At 50.4% G+C, this 22,639-nt stretch overlaps 3 protein-coding genes across 4 annotated transcripts; 1 reads left to right on the top strand and 2 right to left on the bottom strand.

Moving 5' to 3' along the window:
* Positions 1-104: 104 nt before the first annotated feature.
* On the bottom strand, positions 105-6,840 carry ACAD8 (acyl-CoA dehydrogenase family member 8). The gene is made up of 11 exons (NM_001278061.2): positions 6,746-6,840; positions 5,796-5,896; positions 5,266-5,435; positions 4,406-4,515; positions 4,075-4,151; positions 3,646-3,783; positions 3,122-3,257; positions 2,918-3,015; positions 2,505-2,657; positions 1,513-1,615; positions 105-714 (listed from the first exon to the last, which is right to left on the bottom strand). Exons 1-11 carry the CDS (start codon positions 6,825-6,827, stop codon positions 662-664), a joined length of 1,221 nt encoding a protein of 406 aa, NP_001264990.1. The 5' UTR covers positions 6,828-6,840; the 3' UTR covers positions 105-661.
* Positions 6,841-6,957: 117 nt separating this feature from the next.
* On the top strand, positions 6,958-12,021 carry THYN1 (thymocyte nuclear protein 1). 2 transcript variants are annotated; one of them, NM_204287.3, is made up of 8 exons: positions 6,958-7,068; positions 7,644-7,722; positions 8,736-8,965; positions 9,281-9,349; positions 10,044-10,136; positions 10,794-10,889; positions 11,518-11,668; positions 11,780-12,021. In NM_204287.3, the coding sequence occupies exons 2-8, from the start codon at positions 7,680-7,682 to the stop codon at positions 11,824-11,826; spliced, it is 729 nt and encodes a 242-aa protein (NP_989618.2). In that variant the 5' UTR covers positions 6,958-7,068; positions 7,644-7,679; the 3' UTR covers positions 11,827-12,021. The 2 variants fall into 2 exon arrangements, with proteins under 2 accessions (NP_989618.2, XP_015153423.1); XM_015297937.4 differs by having other exon boundaries at positions 7,641-7,722.
* A 442-nt stretch (positions 12,022-12,463) lies between these two features.
* VPS26B (VPS26, retromer complex component B) lies at positions 12,464-22,498 on the bottom strand. The gene is made up of 6 exons (XM_417878.7): positions 21,984-22,498; positions 18,421-18,577; positions 17,427-17,591; positions 17,024-17,199; positions 16,195-16,337; positions 12,464-15,692 (listed from the first exon to the last, which is right to left on the bottom strand). Exons 1-6 carry the CDS (start codon positions 22,204-22,206, stop codon positions 15,546-15,548), a joined length of 1,011 nt encoding a protein of 336 aa, XP_417878.1. The 5' UTR covers positions 22,207-22,498; the 3' UTR covers positions 12,464-15,545.
* Between the last annotated feature and the right edge of the window lie 141 nt (positions 22,499-22,639).

Here is a 22,639-nt window from a genome sequence, read left to right as displayed (position 1 = left end):
CACCCCGGGGTTCCGCGGCATCGGGGCGGAGGTCCCGTAACCTGGCGAGCCAGCAGCTCTCAGCCCGAGCCCTCTCGTTGCGCGAGAAAACCACCACAACTTCATCAGTTCACAATCATAGCTTTACTGATTCCGACTGCGAGGAAGAAAATGGATTTGCAGCGGGAGCTCCGATCCGAGGGCCGTGTGCTGCCGTACGGAGCGCCGGGCTGGGCCGCAGGGCTGTGTGCAGGACAAGGAGTGCTGCAGAGCAATGGGAGTTCCTCGATTAACGCTGCTGCTGGGGGTCAGCGGGCCGTGCTCAGGTTAGCTGTGTGCAGCACTGCCTCCGGCATCCAGGATAGGTTTACAAGCAGAGCGATTAGTTCCTTTGAATTAAGGTTTGATTGGTAGAAGAATGGTTCCAGGCGGTCAGGCTGCGCCTCCAGCTCTGCCTGCAGCTCCTGTGTCCCCACACGGGACCTTCTTCCGTGAAGGATGGGTGGCAGGCGGCCCACGGGGATGTGATGTGGGGACTGAGGCCTTGTTTGGAGCTGTGATTCACATCTTCAGGCTGCACAGCACTCTGCCAGGCACAGAGCACAGCTGGGGCAGTGTGGGGGTGGCGTCCAGCTGTGCTCCCTGTAAGGCACAGAGGGATCCAGGAGGCGAGCTCCTGGCTTCAGCCCTGTAACAGGTTCCTGGCCACGATCATCCGCATCACCTCGTTGGTACCTGCAGTGGGTCAAGGATGCAAAAGATGGTTAGGAGATGGTCCGATTCTGCACCCAGTGAGGGCATACAAAGCTCTTCCCTGTTCTGCAGTCTATAGTACAGAAAACCCCTCCCCAGGGGGAGCACTTGAGGTGGCATTTCTGAGGTATGAGGCTGAAATACAGCTATGAAGTGCTAGCACGTTGCTCATGAAAGGCTTCAGAAACGCTAGTGCTTCTTTTTATTTGGGCACTGGCAGGGCACCAAACACAGAGCTGCACAGGATCCGTGTGAACAGCTGAGTTCACTGCTTTGCTATGTGACACATACACAGCACACAGAAAGCACGGGAAAGCTTACAACCCTACACGGTGCCTTGGTTTTACGTGAATGGGTTTCAAAGGAGGGAAAACAAAATGGAAAGGAAGTCAAACTGAGATTAGAAAAGGCCACTGCACACGCAGTTGTGCCCAAACACTGAGAGAGAAAGAAAGCCAAAGACTAAATGGGAACTGCTGGGGAGTGTCAGCACTTGTCTGTGGGAGTCATCGGATAAAACTGGATGGAGGCACCACTAACATGACAGAGATCTCCCCCTGCTGTAAGACCCTTCAAGTACAGGGCAACTTCTCCGGACAGTTGGAGATTTTACACACACAGCTCTTGGCTGGGGGATGCATGCATGTGATATCCAGGGACAGTTCAAGCGCAGGGCAAAGCTAGCTTCTGAAACCCTAGAATCAGTCATGTGGCCAGGCCTGGAAGGCTTGTTCTTTCTTGGTGCACAGCCAAATCCCTGCTAGTAACAGCATCTTTTACCTTCCAGGATCTGGTGGACTCTGATGTCTCGCACAAACTGCTGCACCGCGTAATCCTTCAGGTAGCCATAGCCCCCGTGCATCTGTAGAGCCTGGTTACAGATCTATGAAGACAGCATTGCTGCTGAGGTGACTTGCATGGTGTTGAGGACAAGTCAACAACAGAAGCACGGTAGGAACCCAGGAACCTGGGCTCATTTCTTTTTTTCTGGTCATCTAATCTCATCTCTTAGCACTCTGGTGCGACAGCAAGGAGCTCTCATTTCCCATCAGTGCTGTTCTCAGTGCTATCATGTTACCTACGTGCTGCTTCACATTAATGGTGCATTTATGTGAACAATACAGCATATAAGTAACCAAGAAAGGCTTTACTTAACAAAGGCAGGTTTTGCTGCGTTTCCATGCTGCTATTGATAGAAAAACCAAAACGCCAGATCACCACCTAGTGGCAGTCAGCTGAGGAATCCGTTCAAGGCTTTGATTTCTATTGAAATATGACTCCATGTATCATTATCTATCAACTCGAGACATACAACACAACAGGTAGCAGAAATGCAGAGCACTCAGAAAATATGGCTGTATGAAACTAATCTAAGAAGTGTCATAGCACAGATTTCATTTTTATTTATTTTTCTGTCTTGTTGCTTTCTCTTTTCAGGGATATTTTGTGATAATGACTGATTTCTGAGTGGTCTAGGAAAGACCACTTACAGGCTAGGAGTTATCAGCATGTAACATGTGTATTACACTTTGAAAATGAGAATGCTCTGCTGCCTATCCTGTGCCCTTGCTTGGTCCTCTAGAAAGTTGTGTAGAAAGCCCTAGAAGTCAGGAGACCTGAACTGTGGAGATGCAAATACTGCAGCCCCCACAGGGTGCAGAATTCTGTCCCATGAAACATCCTGGTCCTGAAACGAGGCTTCTGGCTCAATGAACATGCTTGGGTCTCCCAAGATTCCAATTAAGATGCCAAATGAGCTTTGAGTAACCTACCGCAAAGCACTCATCAGTAGCAAACAGCTTGGCCATGGAGCACAGCACTGCTGCATCTTCCCGTCCCTCCTGCAGAGCCCGTGCAGCATTGCGTACCACGAGCCGCGCTGCCACCAGGCGCGTCGCCATCTCCGCCAGCCTGAACTGCAGGTACTGCCAGCAGGCAGCACGAGGGAAAGATGAGGTCAGCATCTTTAGAGAGCCCTGTGCCCTGAACCACATCCCCCTTATCTGCAGGCAGGTCTCATGCCTGACATACTTTCTTACTATGGAAAAGCACATTCCTGACTTTGATCTCTGATCTCCCTTCAGATTTACCTTTGACACACTGAGGACGTCTCCCTCTAGCTGTCTGTTCAGCCAGAATCAGACAAAAAACAGCCTACAGAGTGCAAATCTGGTAAAGGGTTTACCTGGTTGCTTGCTAGGGGTTCCCCAAACTGTTTGCGGACAGTGAGATGTTCCTGAGCCAGAAGAACAGAGGCGTGAGCAGCTCCTAATGAGCAAGAAGCTGGTGGGAGAGAATGAGAACACAGAGTGACTGTGAAGCTAATGCAGAGAGTCAGCAATATAACCCTACCCTTCTCACTTGTCTCTCCGTTGTCTGTCTTCCTTACCAATGTTTATCCTGCCTCCATTCAGTCCCTTCATGGCAATGTTGAAGCCCTGCCCTTCAGCTCCCAGCCGGTTGCCAACAGGAACAACACAGTCCTCAAAGATCACAGCTCGAGTTGGCTGGGAGTTCCACCCCACCTGGGAAAAAAGAAAAGAGTACTTTCCAAACTGCCTGGGGAGCAGCATGTGTCCATCTCACAGCAGAGAAATGCCCAGCCTGCTCTCAACCCCTTGATCTCATTGCCAAGCTGCTGCAAGAGCACCTGTGGCCTACGTAGTTTGGTGTCAGTGTGCTGAGCTAGAAACTGGAGTGTATTTGAGCAGAGCATTTCTGAGATTAAAATCCTTCATTTAGCAAAGTGAATGTTATTGTGCAAACTTCACCAAAATTGGACGTGGCTTGGAAAAAAAACATCCCAGGCTGATTCTGGTCCCATTCAACAAAAGGTTCCTGGTGCTTTGCAGGTGAGCTCATCTCTGTCCTGCTCTTCCCTCACAGGAAATAAAAAGCAAGGCTGGCTCTTACCTTCTTCTCTTTCTTGCCGAAGCTGAGACCTGGTGTCCCCTTCTCCAGCACCACACAGGAGATGCCCTTGGGACCTGGGCCTCCTGTGCGACACATAACCACGTATACATCCGTGTCACCTCCTCCACTGATGAAAGCCTGCAGTAAGATACAACAGGAAAGGGTTGGCTGCTGTATGCTAACTCAGAGCCTGCAGCACCAGCCAGGGTATAAAGATGGAGGGGTGAAGTGGAGGGACAAAGACTCCACTGCCAGGAGGCATTTAGGGACCCAAATGTGCTAAGCTCTGGTGGATGCCCTGCAGAGGATGTCACACCGTGGGGAACAGACAGAGATGAGGAGACAGTAGGAAATGAAAAGGATGGTGAGACCCAGGACCTTTTGTGCATGCAGTGCCATCCAGCAGCTTTAAGAGGAGCAAAGAGGTACCTTGGAGCCGTTCAGGACATAGGTGTCCCCTTTCCTCTTAGCTGAGGTCAGCAGGGAAGCCGCATCACTTCCACTTCCTATTTGGGAGGTAAGGGAGCAGCCAATGAAGCAGGAGATCTTTGAAGACAGAGCCTTTAAGCTGTCCTGGAAATCATACCCAAAACCACTCGGGTGTGTACCACAACCATCAACTGCCCCTTTTGAACTTCTGGTGATTGCACAAGAGAATGTGAAAAGAAATGTTCCACCTCTGGCTGCAGGCAACATTCACATCCCGTAAAACCTTGCTAGGAGTGAGGGAGAGGAGAAGATTTTGTTGGAAAATGCTCACCTGGCTCAGTAAGGCAGTAAGAAGCAAATTTTTCCATGCTACAGAGCGATGGGCAGAACCTGTGCCTCTGTTCCTCATTGCCAAAGGTGTCAATCATCCAAGCACACATGCTGGAGCGGGAGAGAAGGAGCAGCATTACAGTGTGTGCATGTGAACACAGCCCTAGAAGAAAGGTGGGTCACACAAGAACATTCCTGGCTCAAAAGAACAAAGCTCCACAAAAGCACTGAGTCCTGAAAGCTCATTGTTCCACTTCTGCTGCAGTTAATCTAATATAGGCCAGGAGGCAGCCCCTCTTCACCTGCCCCAGGCACACTGAAAGGGAACAAAATTACACACCACAGAAGCTGAGAAGAAGGACATCACCTTCCATTCACACCAGGCTTGCTGCCTTGTGGAACAGCATGTTCCCACATTTAACAGCCTGAGTGTTCCCCTCAGCCCCAAGCTCTATTGTGCAAAGTGAGCCCTTCTCTGAACGTGTCTGTATAAGCAGGATAGGGCCCTGGTATCAGCTGGTGCCCGAGGGCTCTGTCACAGAACAGCCAAAGCAAAAAAAAAAAGCAGCTTTTTCCAGACAGGTTACTATCTATAGACAGCTTAAGTAGATGAGCAGGAAACAAAATCCTGAACTTAATCCCATCTTGCATGCCACGAAGCTAAAATTACTTCTTGGTGGCATCTTGGCTTTTGTAGCCTATTTGTTTGCTGCAGTCAAGGGATCCTCGCAGTGATGTGCCTATTTGGGCTCCCAGCTGTACGTGAGCTCCAGGAGAGCTGTCTCTAGGTGGTTGCAGAGCCATAGAACCACTGCGTTTTACAGCCACACTGACACCATCCACCCCTCTGCAGATCCTCACTTGTGGATGCTCATGTAAGCAGTGGTGCTGGTACATCCTGTTGATAAGGCTTCAAAGATGATGGAGGTATCGAGACGTGACAATCCAGAGCCACCCACATCTGGTTTCACGTAGATGCCACCAAATCCCAGCTGGGCTGCCTTGCGCATTGTTTCCACAGGGAATATTTCCTATTGGAACAGACAGAGACATCAAAAGTGAACGTCTGTGATGAAGTTCTGAGCCACCACGGCCACCACGTTCAGTCCCAAACTTCTGCAGTGTTTGTTAACTGGGCTGGTTAAAGGATGAGCAGTTACCCAGACAGACACACAGCGTCTTCAGGAGTAAATTCAAGCTTCCAGATGATTGAATTACCCCCTCAGGAAGGCTTTGGGGGAATTTCTGATGGGTCCCCACTAGCAGCATCTTCAAATAAATCCCTATTGCTGTCATTACAGCTATTGCAGGGACCCTTCCAGTGGGACCCAGGGGCAATAACATCCTAAGGGAGCAGCGTGAGCAGAACAACCCTTTGGAGGCTGCCGTACCTTTTCATCCCACTCAGCCATGCGAGGAGCCATCTCTTTGGCAGCAAAATCAAGGGCCACTTTTTGGAATTCCTTCTGCTCCTCCGTCAGACCAGCAGATGCTAGAAAAGCAGGAAGAGATCAAACAGGTCATCCTCCGTGCTCTCCGCTACGAAGCCCATTTCTCTGTTCCCTGGAGCCACCGGGATCTGTGCTGGGAGGGAGGGGGCTTTGTTAGAAGCGAGCAGCCCCAGTGCTGCACACAGCTTTGGCTGCTCAGCACCGTGCTGTGAGGTTGGGGCAGGGACAGCACAGCTCCTGCAGCTGCCACACCATCCCGCTGGGGCCTGTGCTGCACATATGCAAGGGAACACTCCTGCCAGTTCAAAGCGATGCTAGAAAGCAAGCAAGGAAAGAACCTCTTTGGAAACTGCACCTGAAGCTGTAGCTACGTTCTGCCTTGCAAAACTCCTGCTTTGTTTGCACGCAGATCCAGCATCGCTTTGTTGGTTCCTCCCCTAACATTCATAGAGCTGCTGCTGCTTCTCTCCTTACATCTAAATGTGGTCACATCTAGTGTCACATCTAAATGCTGGAGCAATTAAACGGGGAAGCGTTCCGGGATCCTTAAGGAGACCACAGGCTCAGCCCCACCGCTCGCAGGGAGTGGGCGTGGGGGTCAGAAGACGTCACATTACAAGCAGGCACACAGCCTGAGCACGCCTTCCTGACAAGCCTTGTGCAGCGCTTATCGCGATGCTCTCATACACGCCCAGGTCTGAAGCACAGACGTGCAGCACGAGGGCTGTCACTGTCACTGCTGCTGGGCTCCGTCCCCTGCTTTTACGGGCACGGGGCAGCGCCGCACGGCCGCCCAGCACGCAGGCATCGGGCACCGTGAGCCTCCCTCCCTCCTCCCCTCCCTCGGGCAGCGGCAGCCGGCCTCGCCCCGCAGCCCCGCGGCGCCTTACGGTCGATGCAGGACGCGATCCCGCGTTGCCGCAGCAGCAGCAGCGGGGCCGTAACGCGGCGCCGGGCCGCTCTCCAGGCCATGGCGGTGCGGGAGGCGGCGCCGCGGCGGCAGCCGGGAGTTGTAGTCCTCGGCGCGGGGCCGCCCGCATTGGCCGCTGAAGGAGGCGAGTCGCCGGGCGATGCCTTTTTTGCATAACGGTTACAGACTTCCGACTCCAACAGGGCGGGGGACGGCGCGTTTCCTCCGCCCGCGCTGAAGCTCGGGCAGGGCGAGAGCATCCTTCCCCGCACCGAGGCGGAGGGGCGGCCGCGGCCGGAGCTGGTGAGGGGAGCGGCGGGGAGACGGGACGGGACGGGACGCTGGGTCCGGGTGGTGGGAAAGTTGGTGCCGGCCCGACTGGAGGGAGGAGGAGCGCTCAGAGCCACATAACTTCTGACAGGGGCTGCCGGCAGAACGGGGCTGCGGTTCGAGCGGCCAAGTTGCGCTCCGTTTTTGCAAAGGACGTTTGCGTGCGATGAGCTCCGTGCTGGGCAGGCTGGACGGAGCGCTGCAAGCAAAACTGCTTTCGCTTTCCCGACGGCACGGCTCCTCTTACACGGCAGAAAACGGCCATGCTGAGGCCGAGCGCCTTCGGGACTTTCCTTCAACAGCTGCTCCGCCGTGGGGAAAAGCAGCCCTGCTGCCAACGTCCATCAGAGCGCGGCTCGGGAGGGCAGCCCGGGTGCGGTCCTCAACCAGTGCCAGGACTTGCACTGATAGAGGAAATGGCTGAGCTCAAGGGAGGAAACGAACTCTCCACTTACTGCACAGCTTTTCCATTCTCTCAGCTATCCTAACTTTTTTTTTTCTTCAGCTTGCCCGAATAAAGCAGCAGTCTGCCCTCTTTCATTCAGCAGGTGCTTCTTGGTGAAGACAATTCAAAGAGCCCAGAGATGCCCTGGCCGAGCAGAAAGAGGGACAAAGGAGCAGTAGCAGGTCTGTGCTATGTCCTGATTAACTGAGCATCTCTTACATGAGGTTCTGGGCTACAGTGCAAGTACAGTCATCTTAACCGCCATGTCTTCCAAGCCATGTGTCTTTGAGACAGCATTTGAGACAGCATTTCCTCTGTAAAAGTGGGCTGAGCATCCATGTGTGACTGAGACGAGTCTGGTAGATGTAAGAGAGGGACAGTGCTGTATTCTCGGCACAAGACAGTTAAGAAATGTGACTCATCCATTTATTAAGAGCTTTCAGATCCTGCATGCTGAAGCTGGTTGGTCAAAGTATACCCAGTTTAGTACTATACCCAGTACTGAACTGGCACAGAAATGATGTGGTACCATATGCAGAAAACACAAAACAAAAATAATCAAAAGCCTTGCACTTAAGGCAGCATTATCTGATGTTTAAGGCATAAGATGAGAAAATTAAACAGTTGGCTCCTCTGTGCTACTCATCTGTTGAATAGGCTCCAGCAGATAACCACCTTCATTCCCTTTTATCACTGCTTTTTGCTGTGTACACTCAGGACAGACAGGCATAGGGGCCCCCTCCAAACTGGTAGCACAGCAAATGCTTAACGTAAGGCTCCTGGCTAATGCAGTAACCAACACAGTTTCCTTTGCTGCTGAATTTTCCTGTTATTTATCAGACTGATCTAAAGTGACCTCTTTTGGCCAGCTGTTAATTTCTCAGCAATTAATTAAAAAAAAAAAAAAAACACCTTCAAATAACACTTCATGAGGACATTATGGTCTGTCCTGGCTTTGTTTATGCACGTGACAAGAAACAAAATCTGTATTTCAGATGCAAACTAGAAATGTGCAGAAACACTGATAAGTAAAGAAACTCTCTTACGTGTAACATCCAGGGTACACCAAAGTTCTGTTGCACTCATACGACAGTATGTAGAAGTAGCCTGGGTGACTAAAATGGTTTCAGCACCAGTCATTATCAGAAACATTCTGTTTTACCAGATTGGTCTTTTCTTCCTCATTTCTTTTAAGATAAAAAGGAGCCTGATGCTAAAATTGCCAAGACTGAGGAGGAGACTGAAGATAAGGAGGAAGAGGAAAAGTCCACGAAACCTCCAGCTGGGAGCTCCAAGTCAGGATGGAAGAACTGGAAAAAGGCAAAAGAATCTGATTCTGGTGGAGAGGAAAGCAAGATAACATATTGCCATTGGCTTCTGAAATCGGAGCCAGAGAGCAGGCTTGAGAAGGGAGTGGATGTGAAAGTAAGCACTGACACCCATTCTAGTATTCTTGTTCAGCAACATTGTGGTTTGATACTTAAAGAGGAAATCGGTGTTAGATTGCTTAGCTGTAGGTAGCAGGGACTCCATCTGTTTCAGGCTCTGCCCTTACACTTGGTACAGCATTTCTTCTTCATGAAGATTAATTTTTCTTTAAACCCTACGGGAACAAAAACATTTCTGTGAAGTTTGAACTCTAACTGAAGGAGCTACAGACATTTAGGCAAAACAGACAATAAGGCAACAGAGATCACACTGCCTCCTGGACTTAACCTGTGTGTTCATTCCATTTGGCAGTTCAGCATTGAAGACTTGAAGGCTCAGCCCAATCAGACAACCTTTTGGGAAGGAGTAAGAAACTACCAGGTAAGAAGCAGATGTCAAAGGCTGAGTCACTGAAATATCACTAGAGAAACGTTCTCTCTCTTCACAGATGACTTGTTTCCTTTGCCTGAAGTGCTGGAGTATTTTCTTTTGATGTAGTCTGCCTGCTTTGACAGCTGTTTTCTGTCAGGAGTCAAAACTGCTTAATTATCTCTAAATTAAAACTAGATGCAAGCTGGGTAATATTCTCTTAAATCGTCCATTTCTTCTTTAGCTTAGTCTCTAACAGGTCCCACAGATGATCAGCTTCCCTTGACACCTCTGAGCAAGAATGTGCTCAGCCAAACACTGTGCCTTGTCAGTGTGCAGCTGTCTGCTCTGTCTGCTCCAGGATTCCTGTGCAAAGGAAATCTACATGCACTTCTTCTGCCTAATACAGTCTGCTCCACTGCCTGTTTGCTGACAGCTAACTTCAGTCTCTTGCTATCCCCAAATGAAGGTGGCTGAGCTGTTACAGTCCCTCACACCTTCTAACAAAGAATATCTAGCTCTTTACCTTTCTTTTAATATAATTTCATTGCAGTGTAAAACATCTGTACGACCAACGTAGGAGAGATGTATGAATAGACTGAAGCACATACCTCTCACCTGTTGTTAGGTCTCGTTTCTAGCTGTTACAAAGAAACCCTGAGGGTTTCATATCAATTGCTCAAAGTCTCTCACTTTAATTTGACAGGCAAGGAACTTCCTGAGAGCCATGAAACTTGGGCAACAGGCATTCTTCTATCACAGTAACTGCAAAGAGCCTGGCATTGTTGGCATTGTCAAGGTGAGTGCCTCATTCTGTGTGTCGGGGAGGAAAAAAGTAATCGGTGGGTTATCAAACAGCTTGTTAGCCTTGCTTCTGTTTCACAACCAGAGGAGTGCAAAAGGAAGTCTAATCAGAGCAGCAAATAGGCCTAGAGTATCTCGGCTCATTGTATGTATCGTGGTGAGCATCTTTGGCATCTTTCCCCAGAGAAATGAAACCACATCACTGCTACCTTGCTGTCATTTCAGAGCATCTCCAGCCATGCAAAACATTGCTCTGCACTCATGGTTTCTGATTGATATCTAATTCGCTAAATTCTACTGTGCTGACTCTGCAAGGAAGTAATATTAAAGCCTAGGGCAGAGGAAAGCTTTTTCATTAAGACCTGTGCCCAGTTTTCCTCTGTTACATGCATTCCCTCCACTTTGCTCTCTAAAGAGATGACGATGCTCCATTGACATCCATACTGTTATGCAGTGCTTCCAGCCAAGGAATCTAAAGGAAGGAAATATATCTGTTAGAATGGATTTCAGAGAAAGCAAGGCTCACTTTTGCACCAGCATTATTCCTCTTCTGTCTGAGCACAGCTTTCTCAAGGGCGTTTCATACCCTTTGCTGACAACAGCATTTAACTGACAGGAGCTCATCTCATATTCATCTCCCATTCTGTTTCAGATTGTAAAGGAAGCATACCCTGATCACACACAGTTCGATCAGAAGGACCCTCATTATGATTCCTCCAGCAGAAAAGAGAACCCCAAATGGTCCATGGTAACGTAGCAAACTAAATACGATCATTTTAAGCTCTGTGTTTGATCCCAGTGCAGTTAGGAGCCTCTTATACTGCATATCTTTGGAAGCTTCTGCCCTAGCCTACCTACCTTTTTCTCCATTGAGAGAAAACCCAATCCTGATTGTTTTCTCTACTCCTCCGTTACTTCCACAACGAAATGCATCTCCCTACATTTTCAGATCTTCCTTGCAAGGAGGTCAGTTTTGCATCCATTGCAGAATTCTGGGTCAGGAAGGAGAACAAACATCTTCAAGCACTACTCTTAGTCTATAGCAATGAAAACTATGGTTTTGATTCATACTACGTTATAAGGAAGTGACTGCTCAAAGGCTGGCTATATAACCTGCAGCTTTGTTTTATACTGTCTGTGACCACATAAATGTATGTTGCTAGTGCATGGTGCTAAGATTGGTGTAAACAAGTGGCCTGCCAGAAGCATCTGAGATTTTCAGCCTTCAGCAAGAAAAAACTTCTGTACCATTACAAGATACTATACATTAGTCATTTGATTCAGTTTAAAATCCTTATTTCCTCAAAGATCTTGAGTGTTATCTGGATGCTAAATCCTTCTTCATCCATGCTCCTTTGCTGCTCATCACCTGCCAGGTGGATGTCCAGTTTGTGCGGATGACAAAACGTTTCATCCCCCTTTCTGAAATCAAGACTCACCACCTGGCACACAAAGCAGATGGAGGGCCCCTAAAGAACATGATGCTCTTCTCAAGACAACGTCTTTCCATCCAACCACTGACACAAGGTAAAAGCCTTCTCCTTTGGTCTCAGTGCCATTCCTTCTGAGAGGCAGCCTGCACCCAGACAACTTGGAAGTTCCACTTACGACTCTTTTTTCCTTACCTTTCCAATACAGAGGAATTTGATTTTGTCTTGAGCCTGGAAGAGGAAAAGCCACATTAAGAAACTGACAGCAGCACAGCTTGTACCCAGCCCATTGATGCCTCTTCCTAAACCAGCATAATTCTCAAGTTTACTTACTCAACCACAGCAAGGAGAACAAGCCTGCAAATGATTTGAAGCTTTATGTCCCTTACTCCGACACTGATGTTTGTTTGTTTGTTTTGCTTATTTTTAAATAAAGCCTTTTAGAATCAATTGCAGCCGCTCAATTTTAGCAGTAGTGACACTGTGCAATTTCTCTCTTGAAGGAAACATCCTTGAGGATGTTTTCTGGAGGATGCAGTGCAGCTCCATGTACTGCAGCGGGACATTTTTCTGCAGAAAGATGTCGCTATGCTTCTGTCTAAAGCAAGAATATTTCCATGTATACACATCTAACCTAATTACTGCCGAGCAGATCACTGTTAACTTCCTGCAGGTACAAAACTTCCCGTATTACTTTAGCAGTGACATCAGAAAGGAGAAATGAGCCTGCTAATTTTTAGGCTATGTGTCCTCCATCGGCACGGCTTCCAACAGTGATGTGCTTTCTAAAGACCACAGCAAAGAAAAATGCCTTAATACCATGAAGAAAACCAACCAACGACAGCACTGACCCAACCCAGGCACTACAAATCATATCAGACAAACTCATGCACAGCGTTTGACAGCCAAGGCTGGCTCTTTTTTAATTGGAGAGACAAAAAAAAAACCAACAAAAAAACAAGTTTTAAAATACAGCCATTGAAAAGACGACGAATTAAGAAACATGTAAACACAGCAGAGGCTTAATTACAAGTTGCACTGCTTGGTTTAGTACTTGCCCACTCCCCCCTGCCTGACGCTGCCTAAGAGAGAGGGAATGACCCAAGTAATGCACACAACCATCCAGCTCAGGAGAGCACAACTCAATTAGTGTCTGCCCCGCACCGTGCTAATGAAGTGCTTTCCTATAGTACCTTGTTCTTATGCTTCCACTTATCTGCTCAGCACATCTGCTCCACCCCAGACAAACAGAGGGCCTAGTGGGCAACAGGTTAAACGATCCTTAGAGTAAGTAAAAGTGGGGATCATTTCTAAATTGTGATTCCGCAGCACGCAGGGGAGAGAGGCACAGAGGAGGAAAAAACAAAACAAAAAGCCATATAGGCTCATGCACTTCTTTTCAACCCTCCCCATGGAAGGGGAGTTGCAACTAGATGATCTTTAAGGTCCCTTCCAACCCAAGCCATTCTATGATTCATTCTAAGCAAGCCCTCTAGAAGCGATAAACAGATGATCAATTGAAATCTCCTTACAGTGCATTATCTTGTCAGACTGCACTGATGCTGCTCAGACAGTAAACAAACCACTCCTGGAATGCAAAGACATTTTCATCCATGGGGTTTCTTTAATACCACATGGCCTACAATCAAAAGGAATTCACGAGGGGAAAAATTCCAAGTAAGAGGGGAGCTGAGGGCAAGCAGAGGGTGGTTTGGGTGCTGCTGTGCTCAGCTTAGCTGTGGAAAGATAGTCTGCTATCCCCTGAGGCTCCTGCAGGAGCTTCACTTGTCTCTCAAAGATTGTGTATTGCCACAACGCAGGTGGTTCCCCCTTCATAGAGGGGGAGTAGAATAAGTGAGTGTCAAAGTAACATCCAGATTGCTTTGCCACGTGCGGACGTTACCACCCCTTGCCCTGGCATAACAAGGTAGTTGTCTCAGCTTTTGCTTCAGCCTGAGGAGCACACGGCTCCAGCCCATGGCACACACTTCTCATGTAAAGAAGAGCAAGTCACGTCTTCACTACTACAGAGCAGAAACATGGTGTGACACGAGCATTCAGCAGAGATGAGTTCATTAGTGTCCTCTACAACAGAGCGAGGCTGCCCAGCTCTACTAAAAACCACAACCTTACACATGGTGATTAAAAGATAACTTACTTTGGCAAGCAGAAACACACATTGATCACTGAAATACAGTAGCTGTCTTATTACATAAAAAGCTCCCCTTCCCACCCTGACCCCATTCCCTCCACCAGCATCACTTGACTAAACAAAGCAGAAGATGCCTCCATTTCCCAGCTGCAAGACAACTGTTCTACATTCAGCTGTAGGACAGAGGCAGAGGAGGTTCATTCCAGAATCAGAAAGAAGCTGGACAAAACCATAGCGAGCCACAAACTTGCAGGGAAACTCAGACAAATCCCACTTGATGGAGCTCCTATCCCAGCACGTAGTGCAGGCTTCTCTCTCTCTGCTAGGAGCTCCAACCACCTGCTTCTCTGAAGGGCATCTAAACAGGATGGATATTCTCCAAACTCAATCAGATCTACAAAGCCATTTCTAATTTTTAATGGAGGAGTGATTCCATTCTGGGAATGTTCTCATGACTCTACTGAGCTGAAGACTAAAAGCAGCTTATTTTATTATTAAAAAAAACCCCACAACTGCATTCAGGTTCTCAGTTCAAGGCACACCCTCAGACCTCACTGGTGACTTCAGCTCAGGCCTCAAGAATGTGCCTCTGGAATGTGAGAACTCTACCATCCTTCCAGCTGCTGCTTGGCTTATTCTAGCAGCACGCATCAGCCACGAGCTCCTTAAACAACTGCATCCTCTTTCTGGCAGTACCAATCCTCATTCTGCAGGCTAGAGAGCACACAATACAACACATGTTTCTGTACTGCTCTCTGCCCTGCTGCAAAGCCTGCTCTGTCACAAGGACACAAAGCATAAGCGGGGCAGCATGTGCAGTATAAGCTCACTCCCATAGTATTTTTCACGTCCCTACACTCTGCTCCAGACCTCCCGAGGTTGGTCTGCCCTGCTCCGCAGCAGCAGCTGGGACCTGGCTGAGTGCAGCAACCAGAGGCTGAATCCCACAGACAGCGCTCAGAAGGCACTGCTCTCAGCCTGCAGCCTTCCTGCCCCGACTTCTCGACCACCCAGCACCACTGCTCGCTCCCCCCGACCCTCACTGCACTGCCCAACCTGTGCCACCCTTCTGTTCCGCATCCTACTGGATTCACATGCCTCCCTCCCTACCAACCAGCCCAGCTCCCCCCCAAACAGCACACAGCCAGGAGCTCCCACAGGGACACACCAGCCGTCCTGCTGCCCGTGCTCCACCAGCAAAGTGGCTGCGTGGCACTGCCTGACTCAACTACATTATATAACTGCTTGTCACAGAGAATCCGCCACCGACACAAAGAGGAAGAGGAGGCAGTGAGGGGATAACGTGAAGCCACTTCAAATAGGCTGCGCCTCAGTCTCCAACTCCCTCCTCTACCTTCCAACTAAATGCTGTGTCATTTTTCCCTTGTGAAGATTTCTGAAAGGCAAGAAAAATACCCATCCCACGCAGCCCCAAAGCAACCTCCACACCGCTGAGCCGCGGCAGCAGGTTTGGCCTTCACTTGCTCTCTCCCTCCCCGCAGCCACACCAAAAGGGTCTCGGGGCAAAGAGGAGATCAGGCAGCTCCGCAGCCTCCAGATGCGCCTCAAAGCAGCCGACCCCAGAGGAATGTAGTGGATGGGGAAGCACTGAGGTACCTTCAACTCTGCACCGCCAGCGCTCCGCCTTGCCCTGCCCTCCCAGCCCCTTCCCACCCTGCTAGTCCTTTGAAGAAAGGAATTGAGTTCAAAAACGGATATTTGTTGTGTTTTTTTTTTTTTCACGAAGTCTCTGAAGTGTTTTTTTCTTCCTCCTCGCTGCTGTCCCCACTGGCTCCACAGCAGCCCTCCTCTGCGTGGCCTCTCACTGCCGGCCGTTGTTCTCTGCAGGCTGGCTGGGGGTCTTGGCCTCCGTGTGTGAGGACGTCCCCTCAAAGCGCTGGGAGGCGATGGCCGCTTGGTGGGACATGCTCTTCCTCACTATGTCTCCTTTCCTCCAAAGCACCACCTCCTGCAGCAACACACCCAGCATGGCTTGTCAGGGCTTGTGAGACCTGCCCCCAGCCCCACCCAGACCCAAAGGCTGAACCGAGCTGCCCAGCACAGCTCGCACCCAGTGGGAACGTGCCCACGCTGGCATCTTCCACTCGCTATGCTGCCTTCCTGAACGTCTCCTCCCCATGATCTGGGCACGGAGGCGAACCCAGTGGACGTCTAGGGCAGATCCGTCCCATTGCCACTGGTAACTGCATCAGACTCAATAAAGCAAAGCACTGGAGCAAGAGAGTGGAGAAGTACTACTGGGTGGGCACCTTTTACGTGCATTCCCAGCAGCACACACATCTGACCCATGTGGACCATCTCTTCTAGGCCTTCTCTGCATGCTCCAAGCTGTCCAGTCCTTACACATACTCTATTAGAAAGTGAGATTCTCTCCCCCAGGATCCCAGCAGGTCCTCCGTAACCCGAGTGACAGCCTATGGGTCCAAGAGGACCAAACAGCTGTTTCTCACCTGCTGTTTAAAGTAGCGTCTCTCTTCCTCATCAATCAGCACCAGGTTGAGGTAATAACGCACTGAGAACTTCTTATTGATGTCTCTCATTGTTGGAGTCAGCTCGTAGCCAGCCAGAAAGAGCCTGATGGGAATGGACTCCCCTACAAAGAACACAAAACCGTCAGCACAGGCAGGATGTGATCCTGGAAATACAAACTAGGAGTGCCAGCAAAACCACATTTCACTGGGACACATCAAACTTTGTGACTGTTTCCACGTGGGGACCAAAATGAATTGAAAGATCTCAAGTTCCTTCAAAAAGCCATCAGCACATACGGTCCATGGCCAGATCCTGCTACTGGCAGCAACTATTTCACCTCAACTTTAACAGTACAGAACTTGTTTGTGATCAGCATCAAGACAGCACTGCAGGAAAGAAACCAAGTGGCATTTTCTCTGGCAGGTAACTCTGCTGGGCAATGGGACTGGAAAACAAGTGGCACAGGAGGCTGGTGCTGAAGGAGAACACTTTCTGCCCTGAGCTGCAGCAATGCCAACTGGTGGTCCAATCCAACTGTGAATTCACATCTGATCCTGGTTCTGCCACTCCTTCATTGAAAGAATTAAGTAAAATCACAGCAACTCATTATGCCTCTAATCCTCCCATCATACCAGAGAAGGAAGGGGGTCCTATTTTATCACCCACATAAATAGCCATGAGTTCACTGGTAAAACAGGATGCCTATTTCTATCAAGCTCAGGTTCAGCTGAAAATACTGCAGCATTCATATTCCCACCCTTAAAGACACAAGGAGAAGAATTTCAAAGGGATCATCTGCTTTCTCACCTCTCACAGGGGCACCATCCATGATCTCATATTTAGCTATTGTGTCATTCTCATGATATACGTTGGGTCCTGTCCCTGTCGTTTCCCTCTTGATGATATCTATCTCCATGTGTTTGATCTTGATCCGCACTAGTAAGAAGTAGATCTTACCAACAATCACGTCTTTTAAATGATACCTAACATATGAAGGAAGAAAGCACCACAGTCAACACTGCAGAGCAGACCAGGATACCAAAGAGCTCTCAAGTCACTTTGCTCTTATCCTCAGCCCCAGCCATAAAGTGGAGCACATGAAGAAAGTGCATTTGAGGACCACATGCAAGACACGAGCTTCAGGCTTCCAAAGAAAGCAGTCCCTTATAACAGATTCCCCACCACCAGTGGCTGCTCTTGAGACACTTACTTGGACTTGTTATACTCAAACTCAATGTGCAGGCAGTCCTCAATCCCCACCTCCATCTTAATAGAGGAGTTGAGCTCTGGGTAGGTGCTAAGAGTGTGCACGACTATGTCCATCTCCTTCACCACATCGTTCAGTCTGCGGCTGACAGTTGCTCGGAGGAAATACCTGCAAGGGAACCCCCCCTCCTGTTAGTGTTGCATGGGCAGCAATGGAGATGAAGCAAGGAGGTGCACGGGGCTGAATGGATTGCACTGGGCTATCCAAATAATCCTACCGGTACCCTGGCTTTGGAGCAGCCAACGGATTGCAAAGCCAAAAGGGAATTTTCAAATGGAGTAACAGACTGTTCTAAGACTTTTCTAAGCTTCCGTGCATTTGTGAGCCTGAATTACCTAAGTATCATTTCGGGGATCTGAATAAGAGCTTGCAGAGCACATATGGAAAACCACTGTCCTTCTGCAAGAGGTAAGATCACATCGGTCTCCAGTGGCTGCAGATCTCACAGTCTTCCAGCCCGCCCTCTGAAGCCACTGACTGGATGTGAAGTCAACTGGAGCGCCTAGATGTGAAATACAGCTTGCAACATATGAACGAGATACCAGCAAGGCATCTGTTTGCATATAGAGCACAATTAAAGTCAACAAGACTGATTACACGATGGTGAAAATGTCCCTGCTGGGGACCAGAGCAAACAATTTCTTTTGTTTTTTTAATTACCCAGTAAATTGGAAAATATTAGGTAGATTCAGAAGGGGCTGATTCCTCTTGTCACTGAAATGGGGACAAACAGGTTCCTTTGAGCCTTGTATGCTTCTAAAAGACCTCAGAGACAGCGTTTCACAATTCAGAACACCACATTTCACTTGGAGCCACATTATAAACTCACAAGGGTGTTTTGGAAGGGATGCTGCACTCCAGTATCACTACGGTAAGCATCAGTATTTGCACACTGCACAGAACCAAGAATTGGGGTCAACAAAGGGAGGAGACTCACCTCAGCTTCACATTCTGCCCCGTGTAGGACTCGTAAGGTTTTTCCACGTGTGTGAATTCAAAGTCAAATATCTGTGATTGAGTGAATTCCCCAGGACGGGCCAGGTCTTTCACCAGGGACACAAACTCATGGTGGTTTCCTCGGTCATAGTAGAGCTCTAGGAAGATGCAAGTCCGTGTTAAAGCAGCAATACACAGTAAGGATATGCAGGTTTCACAGCTACAAGGCATGCCCATGTCCAGATCAGCACCACTGCCCAGAGAACCTACTGGGGGAGCCCATGGCTGCAGCACACTGCACTTGTTCACTGCTCTCTGTGTAGGCCAGAAGTTGAGCACGTGCCACCACTGTGGCTGGGACAGCCAGGTCCTCGTGTGTGACAACCACTGAGCCAGTACAGCAAGCTGCTGCTTAGGCACAATTAGTGATTTGCTTGCTCTACCAGCCAGCAGAGCTACACACATTAACGGATGCCTGAACTGAATGCAGTTCTTCATAGCCATCATGCCAAAGTCAGGAATAAGGAAGGAGTTGTTCTGCACCAGCCCAGGTTCCTGGTATATTTACTTGATTTACTGCTAACCCTTCCCACGCTCATCTACACTCAGAGCAGCCCTACAGCTTGCATCACCTTTAAGCCAGAAGACATTCATTGGCTCTTACGTGTGCTTAAGGCATCATTCAAAGCAGAACAGCAATGCATCCAGAACAGAAGGCCAACAAACACTCAGCAGCTCGTGCCATCCGCTCTCACCGTTTCCTACACAGCCTTATACTCAAGGCCAAAGGCATTGGCACTACAATGAAAAACACCACTGCTTCTATGGAACAGCAGTGACAGAGCAAAAATGGAGTGCTAGGAGGCTTCCAGCTGGTGCTGCTTTGGTTTTGATACACACCAGAGGATAACAACAGCACAGATCCTCACTGATTCTGCACTAAGGCAGTGCTCAGTGCATGGCAACCAAACGTGTGTGTCCATCAGCCCCTAGAGAACAGGTAAACATCAGTGAGGGAAGAGCATTCACCTTTGGGAGCACTGCTCAAACCAGCTCAGCTCATGTGGTCACACTGCTTCAGTTTGCCCTGCAAGCTCCTTGCATTACATGGGACTGCAGGCTCCTCCTTTAATGCAAGCTATTCCTTCTACACTTAAACCTCTCTCTCCCAGGTCAGAGCAACAGCAACTTAAACTCTGCAATTTGCATTTGCAGCTGTGTATTACGCATAACCATCAATGAAATCTGCCCTTCCCAGCCCTGTGAGTGAGCTATGTGAAAGCAAGACACCCACGCAGTCCTTCTGAAAAGTAAAGCCTCAGCCAATCTGATCCGTCCTGATGAGAAAGCAACACACAGGTTCACCGTCAGCACTAAGCTGTGCAGAAGAGGATGTTGGGATGGATTGCAAGAGTTCAGGAATGGCAACGAGATTCAGTTCTCTGCTCCTTGAGATGTACACAGAAGAAGTGCCATGGAACCCAGCAGGCTGGGCAGCAGGGGGACACACACACAGACCAGCTGTGGGGCAGCAGTGCCACACGTGTCCACTGGGAGGGGAGTGCTCACTGATGTGACAGGGAAAAGCCACATGCCACAGGAGGAGGAACGAATATCATCTTCCCACACGATGCAGGAGGCAAGGAGAGCTGAATGTCAGCATGCTATGTTCTCTGCTAGCTCAGAAGGGCAGAGATTGGCACCTGAGAGCTCAAAGAGAAAGAACTGATGTTTCCCACACTTCCGAAGACTTCCACATGTCAAACAGGTTTAAGCTGTGATTTCAGCTTTCGGAGCTGAGAGGTTTAAAAAGCAACCTGCCAACATCAGGTTGGCACACTCAGGGCACAGTAACTGCAGGTGAACTGAAATCTTAAGCGGGTTCTGTGCTCCCAGGCTGCACTCCCTGTGACCCATCTCCGTGTCTCAACCCCTCAGCTGGTAACTCAGCTTGTACACATGCTGACCTCATGGCAGCGAGGAATAAGAACAGAAGGAGAGCTGTTTTGAGATGGAAAGCATGCAGGGAGTGCCATCAGCAATACCAGCTTCCGCACCTTAACCAGCACAAAGGGCAGAACCAAAGGACACAGCAGCTCCGAGCACACACTGCCCGGGCAACGTGTATTAATTCAAGGGTGTTGGTCCAAATATACGGCTCAAACATCCTCCAAGGTGAGGAAAAAGAGGCGTGCAAGGCAGCATGGAGTGGAGCAGAAAGTCCATGCCTCATTTCCACTGAGGAGCATAACGAAGCAGGAAGCCTTCAGCTCCCTACGAGCAACAGGCTCACCTACACTCCAGCACTTACAAGAGAGCTCTCAGCTTATCCTTCCCTTTCTTTGCAGAGGGCGTTATGCACAACCGAGGCCAGGCAAAAGAATTTAAAAAGCATATCTGAGTGGGAATATCTCCAGTTCCATTTCCTACAGGGTGTGATTTACATCGCAAAGGCTGCGGGCGTACAGCTTGTGTTTTAAGGGTTAAACATGAGTGCAGAGGGCCACAGATGTGCAGGATCACACACACACACAGCTCAGTTCGTGCATCAGCACAGAGCAGTGATGCTGGGGGCCACATCTCAGAGTTATCCTGGCTGTGGGTCTCAGCCATGGCCGTGGAATGCTGCAATCACCATCAGATTGAGGAGTGGGTGTGGCAGCCTCCAAGCAAGCAGGAAATGCTTGCATCCAAACTGGGGGACGTGCACAGAGAGCTGCTGGCTGCCGACAAGAGAAAGTCACCGACCTGTCTGTGCCAGGGTGTGTGCAAAGCAAAGCTGAGCAGGAGATGGACACTGCGTAGCACAGCCCGCAGGGTTCAGGAAAGCTGGGCTGCAGCACTACCACGCACAGCGGAGCAGAGGGAGGAGGTGCAGTTGGTGGTGTGAAATGCACATGAGAAACCACCTCATTTGCCATCCTCTGCCCTGAGTGTGGCTGCTGCGTGGAGACCAATGGGCACACAGCAATGCACACAGACATCGAGCTGTGCGTTATCCAAAGCAGTGGCAAATGGACACAGACTGGAGAGTGCCACCGAGCAGCTGTCAGCACCAGGCCCAACAGCCAAGCCCTGGGCCTGCAGGATGGAGTTTTACACCGAGTTTCACGCTATCTTTAGGTTGGATATTTGGAAGAAGTTTTTCACACAGAGGGTGGTGACGCACTGAACAGGTTGCCCAAGGAGGCTGTGGATGCCCCATCCCTGCAGGCATTCGAGGCCAGGCTGGATGTGGCTCTGGGCAGCCTGGGCTGCTGGTTGGCGACCCTGCACATAGCAGGGGGTTGGAACTGGATGAGCACTGTGGTCCTTTGCAACCCAGGCCATTCTACGGTTCTATGATATTTATTGCGGGGTTTGCATCAGTAACAGAGCAGAAGGGAAGGAAACAGGACAAGGGAACGGCGACCTGGAAAAGGACTGGAGCTGTAAGCGGGGAGCCGGGCTGCCGGCCGTGGGGATTCTCCGTGCATCGCATAACCCACTTTTAGCGCCGGGACGCCGCGCCCGGCACACGTGCGGAACGGCCGGCCCGCACCGCCACCGCGCAGCCCCGCTCACCGATCTGCCCGATGAACTCCACTTTGATGCCCTGGTGCTCCAGCCGCCGGTTGGGGTGCTTCAGGGTGAGGATGACCCGGCCGGACACGGTCTCCCCGTCGTAGAAGAGGAAGTATTTCTCCTTCTTGCCCTCCTCCGTTTTGTGCTCCACCCGCCGCCGGCTCTCGGCGTCGCTCAGCACCAGCTCCACCTCCGCGCTCTGCCCGAACCCGAAGAAGCTCATTGTACCGGCGGGGGCAGCACCGCGGACGGAGCCCCGCGGGGACGGGAACGCGGAGGGGCCGACGGCGGCCGGGAGCCCCCGGGAGCGGGCGGCGGGCGCTCAGCGCCGGGGCGGAGGGGCCGCAATGCGGCACGGACGACGGGTGCCGGTGCGGCACGGCGGGGCGGGGACCTGCGGACGGGCTCCGCTGCAGCGAGCCCGGGGCGGGCGGGCGGGAGCGGCCCCGCAGCCCCCACACTCGAGCGCCGTGCCCGCCTCGCAGCGCACGGCACCGGCCCGGGTCGCGCACCGCGCATGCGCCGCCCGCTCGGGGCCGGGATCGCGGCGCGCTCCCCGCCCGCTCCCTCCGTGCGCAGGCGCCGTGCGGCCCCGTGCTGTCGCGCTTCCGGTGTGCGCAGCGCGCAGGCGCGCTGAGGGCGGAAGCGCTGGGATT

The sequence above is a fragment of the Gallus gallus genome, chromosome 24 (genome assembly GCF_016699485.2).
Source record: "Gallus gallus isolate bGalGal1 chromosome 24, bGalGal1.mat.broiler.GRCg7b, whole genome shotgun sequence".
Lineage (NCBI taxonomy): Eukaryota > Metazoa > Chordata > Aves > Galliformes > Phasianidae > Gallus > Gallus gallus.
This window is presented reverse-complemented; position numbering and strand designations above follow the sequence as displayed.

Bases quoted from the DNA above. Each gene is read 5' to 3' on its own strand.
- THYN1 (NM_204287.3), top strand. From the start codon at position 7,680: ATGCCCTGGCCGAGCAGAAAGAGGGACAAAGGAGCAGTAGCAG. The intron at 10,137-10,793 runs GTGAGTGCCTCA...ATTCTGTTTCAG, and splicing joins GCATTGTTGGCATTGTCAAG to ATTGTAAAGGAAGCATACCC. The intron at 10,890-11,517 runs GTAACGTAGCAA...ATCACCTGCCAG, and splicing joins AGAACCCCAAATGGTCCATG to GTGGATGTCCAGTTTGTGCG.
- VPS26B (XM_417878.7), bottom strand. From the start codon at position 22,206: ATGAGCTTCTTCGGGTTCGGGCAGAGCGCGGAGGTGGAGCTGGTGCTG. The intron at 18,578-21,983 runs GTGAGCGGGGCT...GCATCTTCCTAG, and splicing joins GGAGTTCATCGGGCAGATCG to AGCTCTACTATGACCGAGGA. The intron at 17,592-18,420 runs GTGAGTCTCCTC...GTTCCCTTGCAG, and splicing joins GGGCAGAATGTGAAGCTGAG to GTATTTCCTCCGAGCAACTG.
- ACAD8 (NM_001278061.2), bottom strand. From the start codon at position 6,827: ATGGCCTGGAGAGCGGCCCGGCGCCGCGTTACGGCCCCGCTGCTGCTG. The intron at 4,516-5,265 runs GTGAGGATCTGC...CTCCCGCTCCAG, and splicing joins GCTTACATGAGCATCCACAA to CATGTGTGCTTGGATGATTG. The intron at 2,658-2,917 runs GTAAACCCTTTA...GCCTGCTGGCAG, and splicing joins AACCCCTAGCAAGCAACCAG to TACCTGCAGTTCAGGCTGGC.